The sequence below is a fragment of the Hordeum vulgare genome, chromosome 3H, assembly GCF_904849725.1.
Source record: "Hordeum vulgare subsp. vulgare chromosome 3H, MorexV3_pseudomolecules_assembly, whole genome shotgun sequence".
NCBI classification, from domain to species: Eukaryota; Viridiplantae; Streptophyta; class Magnoliopsida; order Poales; family Poaceae; genus Hordeum; species Hordeum vulgare.
In genome coordinates this window covers 554648878-554657180 of record NC_058520.1, presented here as the reverse complement: position 1 = coordinate 554657180, position 8303 = coordinate 554648878, and the positions used below count along the sequence as shown (strand labels likewise).

Sequence of the window (8303 nt, the reverse complement as noted above, 5' to 3'; positions counted from 1 at the left end):
ATGTAAATGGTGCGCCAAATACAGTTTCCCTGAACTTGCTACTTGTTAACATTGTAAGATGTTTTTGCTTGAAGAAATTCCTACTACATCGTGTCAGATTTCAAGTGTTCTTTTCAACAATATAATGCAGCATAGAATATTTGTAGCAGCTAGGTTGCAAAACACACCCCAACACTGTTGTGGCGGTAAACATTTTGTTTTTCCCGAAGAAATTGTTGGTGGCTTTCTGTAATGCAAAAGAAAGCGTGAGATCTGTCCAAATGTGCACCACATTGCAATTCCTCCCACATCTCAACACAAACCTTAGATCTGTGGAAAAGGTTTACTTCATCCATCTCTAGTTTTCATCTCTATTCAGCACCACTTCCGTTCACAGTTACTAATAAGCAGAAAGGAGACATCAGATAGACAAGTAGTACACATCCTTTTCGTTGATTGACATGACTATCATGGTAAAGTGAAAAATATCTTATAGGATGATTTTAACTTTTTCCAAATAGCTGCTCTGGTCTCATTTTGCCCGGATGTCTCCACTCTCTTCGGCAGGAGGGCTTCAGCAGATGGATACTTGCTCATTGTTGTAGACTAATAATGTCAAGAATCTGCATGCAATAGAGGTGATAAAGCATATAAATGTCTAAGGAAGCAAGAACATCGACTTATTTTGTTTCTCTGGCTCTAAAAACAGACATAGAGAGGGGCCAAACTGAATGGGTGAAAGTGAAACCTTATTGGCGAACTGTTGAAAGGTTTGTCCTTCCATCAATTTCTCCAATTCCTAGAAATGAATAAATGAATGGGTCATGAGGAAATAAATAAAGGTGGCAAAAAAGGGGACAGATTCTTCAAGTGAGCAAACTGCATCCATGTGCACCACTGTCAATTCAAGTGACATGGGCCTACAATCTGATTGAAATCAAAGTCATAATAGAGGATGGAAAATAGAGGTGTATACTATTCTCATGGGGAAATTTGAATTTCTCACTCACGCGCTCCTGATTTGTGGATGCTAAGTTGGGTCAGATGCAATACAATAGGTATTGCATGAATGCACGTGCAATTAACAAGTAATAAAATACCTTTTCTGGTTCTGAAGAGCCTTCAATTTGAAGTATCATTTTCTGCAGTTCAGAGTCCCTGAGAGCATCTCTGACTTCGTTTAATTCAACTGGCAAGGATAAAAACAGAGTAAAAATCAAACGAATATCTAACAGTTGCTAGCATGGAGTGATTCTGCTCAGCTGAAATGCTTAGTATCATCATTCATATCGTGTATACAGCCATATGGTGCATCAAGTTGGATGTTATTATGACTGTATTGCCACGTCATTTCAAATATGTCCTATACTTCAGTTCAAGGCCCATTATAAAGTTCAGGGCCATGTATTAGGGGAATAATACATGTTTCGACCTATCCAAATGAGGAAGTGATTATAAATTATTTGTTTCAAAAAGGATAACCTCTATCAGGAGTCGAGGCAACTGTAAGAAAATTAGATAGGCCAAGGTACTATCCTTTTCCAACTAATCGGCATGATGACAACAGCCTGGAGAGTACAACAATATAAATAAAAGGCAAAATTTGGCAGTAAGATAGGCCATACCTAAGGACCTTAATCTAGTCCTGTCAACAAGCCAGCTTGGATCCTCAATTTCAAGAGCTTTTGTAGGGCACACTGTGTTTGGCGATTGTGCTGGCCACGTTGTGTCCACTGCTGCAGAGGAACCGCATAGCATACAATCAAACAATTTATCACCATTCATTCATAAATTTATAATGAAGCTATATATTTGTATCCATCTACATATTTAGAGAGATTGTCTTAAATTCTTTTGCCAGCTACAACTGGTGGTAGTGGTGAAATGGTGACTTAAAGGAATGTCCTCAGCAAGTACATAACTATAATTTATTAGTCTCAGCTTAACCAGTTTAACTTCTCACTGGAAAAAATCAAATGGAGAAAATGGAGAAATTAAAGAAGACATGGGTGTTGTATTTTACGTAAAGAGGGAAGCTGATACTCATCAGGGTGTTGTATTTTAGGTAAAGCAGGAAGCTGATCCTTGTTGTTAGGATGATCTCTCCCTTCTTCCAGCAACACAGAGCTCCTCGCTGGAGACAAGAGAGCACAAATATATAAATCCCTCCAAATTATGTTACACATGTAACTTACACAAAACATCTCACACTCTAATGCATGAACTGTGATTTCCTAGAATTGGTTAACCCTTTATTGGGCGAGTAGATGAACTGGAATATTTCCAGGGACACAAATACTCAACTTCTCTTTTTTGAACAGATTGCCTACAATTGGAGACAACCACAGTGGTTATCAATAGAAAAAAGATCTGTACATACAAATTTTAACTCCTCCATATTTCCATAAACTAACAAAAGTCGATATCCACATTCAAGGGAAATTATAGAATTATAATCAATAGGAAGGATCACATTATTTTCAATGAAGTAAATATGAGTGTTCCTTTCTTGAATAGTAAATGGCTATGTACTTGTACTTGTATACGGGGACCTCAATCATAACATCATGATTCACATCATATTCCTCATGTACGTGAGCTTTATAGCTGCTTGTAACAACTGTCCGAGTCGATGATATGTTACAAAAAGCAATCATGTCTTCAAAATTCTCTTCGAGAGGTAAAGCACTTACAAACTTTCTCCTGCAGCAACGTCTTGTTAGTTTCTTCCTGAGGCATTATCTTTTGGCAGAATTCATCTGCACATAAACCAATATTTAGTACTAAATACTGCCTAGCAAGACATCCAGGGATTTGCAGCGACGAACGTTCATATAGGCAGAATGATATTATATGAATAATATTGACAGCTTGCATGTTAGTGCTGCTAGGCAGGGTTTCTAGTAAGCGGGCAAGGAAGGAGGGTGTCACCTAGTGCCTATGTGATCTACGTGGCCGCCATTTAAACCAGTGGATCATGTGCAATGTGTTGTTAAACCAAAGTATTAGTTTGAGGTATATTTCAGCAATAAAACAGGACGTGCCTACTACTAGAATCTATCGGCATTACCTAACAACCTTTTATGAAGTGTGTCCTCTAAGGCTCTAAAATTCTATACTATTTAATCTTCTTTCAAAAGTTTAAGGTAATGAACATTGAACAATAAGAAGGATAGCACTGAAGTCTGAAGTACCTTTGTGTTTTTTAAAGCAGATCACAGAGCAACTGCAAGTGACAACGAGACAGTATATTAGTTCCATCCAACTACATTCAATATAGGAGATAAGGAGGCAAAAGAAGTTAATAGCTCATGCTTTAAAAAACGATAGTATACATTCAGTAAGTTTGACCTTGATATATCATTACGCAGGAAACAAGGTGTGAAGCATTCTTGTGTATTTCTCTGCTATAGTTTTTAGGGTTTTATTAAAAATGTAAAATCAGTTCAAAATGAGGGCAATTATGGATGCTGAACTGAATTACTAACGAATAACAGAACAAGTTACAAGACAAAATAAAATAAGAAATTGAAAAAAAACATAATAAAACATGGATTGAGAACAATCTATTATGATAGGCAGTGATCGGATAAAATTACATGGCATGCTTCACATCCTTAAGCTATGAGAGCTCAACCGCTCAAGCATTCTTAAACAATGCACCAATAGGCATAAGACAATAGTACCACGGCAGCAGGATGAGCTAAAACAGAAATTGTGATCTCAGATTCAGATTATAACCTTACTATCGCTTGTAGGTGACACCATAAAGAGCTATACTCAACATACTGAAACCTGGTCATCTCTGTTCTAAGCTATCTCTATTGTGCTATAATCTGTTCACTCATTTTGCATATTTGCTGCAGCGTCGGCAGGAAACCACTAACTCAAGCCCAGAAGCTGTATAAAAACCAGGTCCCAATGCCACTGCAGTTTACCTCAATGGGATGATATTATTTTTACAAGTTCCAACCATTCCTCGTCAATTTGTACCATAAACCCTAGCTACTCAGTACTTTTTTATTCAAACAATAAGCTAATCCACTGTTGTCAAAAGGAAAAAAATACAATGAGAGCACAAGCACACTGATAGTCATCAATTTCTCGATTAGTTATTGCCTGGTGGTATGGCTAAACAGTGGATAGACCAAGAAATCCAATCGATACAGCAAAAGGAGCTCCACGCCCATCTTCAGCGAGAACTCGCATACGCAGAACTGTAAAGAAGCTAATGATTCAACTTACTAGGGCGTCCGGCAAGTGGGGCACTTGTACTTGGACGGCGCCTCCTTGCACACCTCGCAGCTCCCACCACCCATTCGCAGGACAGCCGGAAATTCGGCTCGGCTGTCGGTTGATGCCGAATCTGTTCAGGTAGCTGATGTCGGCGTCGGGAGACCAGGAAGCTGGAAGTAGAGTCCGGAGGCGTGGTGCCGTGGTGGATTAGATACGGGCGGGCGGGCGGGCGACCTATGAGTGGGGAGCACGGCGGACGGGGGACGGCGAGGCCGCTAGGTTGAGTGGCGGCAGGGGCGAGCTCGGGGTGCCGGCGAGGATGAGTGGCGGAGGGGGGAGCGGGGGGGGGGGGGGGGGGTGGGCGTGCTCGGGGCCTCGGGTTGGGACGTCGGACGCGCCGGCGAGGGTGCGAGGTTGAGTGGCGGCGGGGGGAGCGTGCGCGACGGCGCGGGTAGAGGCGAACCGGCGAGGGTAAGTCGCGTCGAGAGGGGGTGAGGCCTGGCCCGTTAACACGCATGCACGGCATGCGATGGGCCTGCTCGGCGCGTGACTAATCGGGCCACGTCCGGCACGTGGCCGGCCTGGGAGCAATGTTTTCTTCAAATTATTTTTTTTCGCACGCGTTTTCGTCTGTTTTGAGTGGGGTTTTTTGGAAATTTTTTTTGTGTTCCGTTTTTTCACCGATCTTTCGTAACTTTTGGATGAATTTTTTTCCTATTTTTGTTCGGGAAAAAATCATGTTTTCTGTTTTTTACGCGAAAGAATATGTTTTCTGTTATTTTTACGAGAGGCACGGTTTTGCTTCCGCGAGAGGCAAGGTTTTACCTTCGCGAGAGGCACAGCCGTTTCTCTCAGTAAAGAAAAATGTTGATCTTACATTTTAAAAAATGTTGATAAAAGCGTTTGAAAAATGTTAAATGTTCATACAAAAAATGTTGACCATGTATTAGAAAAATGGTAACCAAGCATTTGATTTTTTTTAAGTGTATATGTATAGGAGAAATGTTGAGCATGTATTAAAAGTATTAATATTGTATTTAAAAATTGTTAATCAAGAATTTTAAAAAAGGTAAAGATATATATAAAAAAAATTACTACATATTAAAAAAGGTTAATTTGTATTATAAAAATAATAAATCTGTATTAGAAAAATGTTATTGACATATACATGAAATATAGAATGCAAACCAAAAGAAACAAAAGAACCCAAAAATTTAACCAAAAAAATCTGAAACAAGAAGAAAAATGGAGAAGAAAAATAAAAGAAACAACAGGACACGAAAAATAAAAAAGCCAAAGAAAACCATATAAAGTAGAATATATGGAGGAAGAAAAAAAAAACAGAAACACAAAAACCTGATCGTTTCCTACGTCTAGAAGGATACACACGACTTATTGAACACAAACTCGATGGAGGCTTAGTGGCTAACGGTGCTACCAGACTACCGTGAGATCCCAGGTTTGATCATCATGTGCTGCCTTTTTTACTCGGTTTTTTTCAATTTTTTGCGCTAGTGGGCCGGCCGATTAGATGAGACGCTTCAGCGAGAGAAGCTTAGGTCTCACTGAATGCAAGAAATAGACCTCGCGGGCCTGGGGCGCCCTATATCTCGCGTATGAGATATACATACGAAACTCCCGGTTGTTGGAAAAAACTTACCCTCTCGTTTAGGGTTTTAGACCTCCGACGGCGACCTAATCGCCGACGTGAGGATCATTGACCGCTGGGCTCTGGTTCGGCGAGGCACTTGGGCGTCCTTCACGGGGCGCAATGGCCGGGGACGATGGATCATCCTCCTCCTCGGGGTGGACTGGGAAGAACTTGGAGGACATGCTGCAGCACTTAGATCTGAAGGACGAAGAACTAGATGATGTGGTTGTGAGCGAAGAGGAGGTGAAGAAACTCGAGGCGGACGCACGGTGGCTTGCGATCGAGAAGCTGCACACCTCACGGCCTTTTTCATCTGCAGCTATGTTTGAAACCCTAAAAACAGTATGGGGGTTGGCAAAACCTCCGAAGTACAGGGAAGCGGGGGATAATCTTTTTGTGTTCCAGATGTTCTGCCTGGGGGATAGGAAGAAGGTGGTCCACGGGGGACCGTGGCTGTTCCGAGGGATGGGCCTTATAGTTGAGGATTATGATGGGAAGACGAACCCTGCTGCGGTGGTGCTTGATGGTATTCATGTCCGGGCTCAGATTCATGGGATTCCCAATATGTATCGGAGTACTGACATTGTGGATCAGCTTGCCAGGCGCATAGGCAGGGTCAAGGAAATCCAACTCTCTCCAAGATTGTTCTATGCAGGAGATTACGTACGAGTACGTGCACGTATACTCGTGAGCAAGCCTCTCACTAGGGTTACGGCATTGTTAGTCTCGGGGGAGGGCCGACGCATGTTCCCTGTTAAGTATGAGAAAACACCATACTTCTGTCAGGTTTGTGGACTTATGGGACACAACCATGAGGAGTGTGGCGACGGTGTGTGGGAGACGAAGCAGAAACAATGGGGAAGCTGGATGCTGGCACAAAGAAAGGAGATGGCGTCGGGGAGGAGAGAAGAGGACCATGCAGGAAGAGGGGGCCGACCTGGGGGAAGGGGAAGAACACGCGGAAGGGGGCGAGGTGCTAATACAGGCCACACATCACCTATTCGCAAGAGATCTTCCCAGGAGGCGGGACTGGACGAGGGACAGGGGGAGGAAGAGGATGTTACTAGCCTGCTAAAAGAAGCCAGACCGGAGGGGGAAGACTCGGACAATGATCCAGTAGCTCGGCGTAGTCTGAGTTTATTTTTGTCAAACTGTCAGCATGCACGAAACACAGGGGCGCGAACATCAACTAGCAGCACTCTAAGTCTAGGCCGGGAGAAGGAACAGAAATCAGGAACCGGGGCGGCGATCGAAGCTCACACAGCTGATAAACCTATACCACCTCCGCCACCTGCGTATATATCTCCTCGAGAGTTAAAGAAGGCTAAGAAAACATCCTCGCCTGTTAAGTACAGCAATGTGGAGGCATCAGGGAAAGGAGTTCAGATTTTGGCAATAACGACGGCCTTCCTCGAGGAGGACCGCCGGGCCTAATGTCGATCCTATGATGGAACTGCCGCGTGCTGGGCGACCCTGCGACAGTTCATGAACTCCGCGATCTTGCGCGGGAGAGTGCGCTGGCTGTCCTTTGTGTTGTGGAGACACAAATATCAAAGAACCGCATGGAGGGATTGGCAAGAACTTTGGGCTACGAAAGTGCATATGGAGTGGGCAGCTCGGGTAGAAGTGGAGGGCTATGTATGTATTGGAGGAAACCTCTGATACTACAGTTACAAAACTTCTCCAAGTATCACATTGACATGGAGGTTTATGAGGAAGGAAGAGAACCATGGCGATTAACTTGTTGGTATGGGGACGCAAACAGGAGCATGCGGTATAAAACGTGGGAGATGATGCGTTTTCTGAAGGCTGATAGTGATCTCCCGTGGTTATGCATCGGGGATTTTAATGAGGTGGTTAGAGGGAAGAGCAGCTGGGTCCAAATGAACGCGATATGGGGCAGATCAATGCCTTTCGCGAGGTGGTGGATGTTTGCCAGCTAGGGGACTTGGGGTATTCCGGGCTCGACTCGACCTCCGAACGGGAAGTGCGGAATGGGGCTACGTGCAGAGTTCGACTAGATAGAGCCCTGGCTTCGGTGGAGTGGAGCTCATTGTTCCCAATGGCCTCGTTACGGCACCTTCATGCAGTCAAATCAGACCACTCCCCTATTCTCCTTCTCAACAGTATGGAGGCACATAACCAGAGAATCGGAAAGGGGGAGGCATTTTGATATGAAATAATGTGGGAGCGGCATGAGAGGTTCCAAGCAACAGTCCAGGAAGCATGGATGGCAGCTACAACTACATCAGCGAAGGAAATAGGTGATAAGCTACAGCGGTTGGCAGCAACTCTGACCGGGTGGGGATCCAACACCTTTGGTGTTGTACGCACAGAGCTCAGGAAACTGCGGGCTAGGCTAGGTGCGTTGCGGGAGGATCCACATCGAGTTGCAGCATCTCGAGAGGAAGCTAAAATTGAGGACAGAATCATCGAG

At 43.7% G+C, this 8303-nt stretch overlaps 1 protein-coding gene across 3 annotated transcripts; it reads right to left on the bottom strand.

Annotated features, from left to right (window-relative positions):
- Positions 1 to 303: 303 nt before the first annotated feature.
- On the bottom strand, positions 304 to 4634 carry LOC123444987 (zinc finger HIT domain-containing protein 3). 3 transcript variants are annotated; one of them, XM_045121896.1, is made up of 8 exons: positions 4225 to 4634; positions 3174 to 3205; positions 2673 to 2738; positions 2003 to 2113; positions 1605 to 1715; positions 1080 to 1168; positions 728 to 778; positions 304 to 602 (listed from the first exon to the last, which is right to left on the bottom strand). In XM_045121896.1, exons 1-8 carry the CDS (start codon positions 4296 to 4298, stop codon positions 573 to 575), a joined length of 564 nt encoding a protein of 187 aa, XP_044977831.1. In that variant the 5' UTR covers positions 4299 to 4634; the 3' UTR covers positions 304 to 572. The 3 variants fall into 3 exon arrangements, with proteins under 3 accessions (XP_044977831.1, XP_044977832.1, XP_044977833.1); XM_045121897.1 differs by having other exon boundaries at positions 1605 to 1712; positions 4225 to 4442; XM_045121898.1 differs by lacking the exon at positions 2003 to 2113 and having other exon boundaries at positions 4225 to 4442.
- Between the last annotated feature and the right edge of the window lie 3669 nt (positions 4635 to 8303).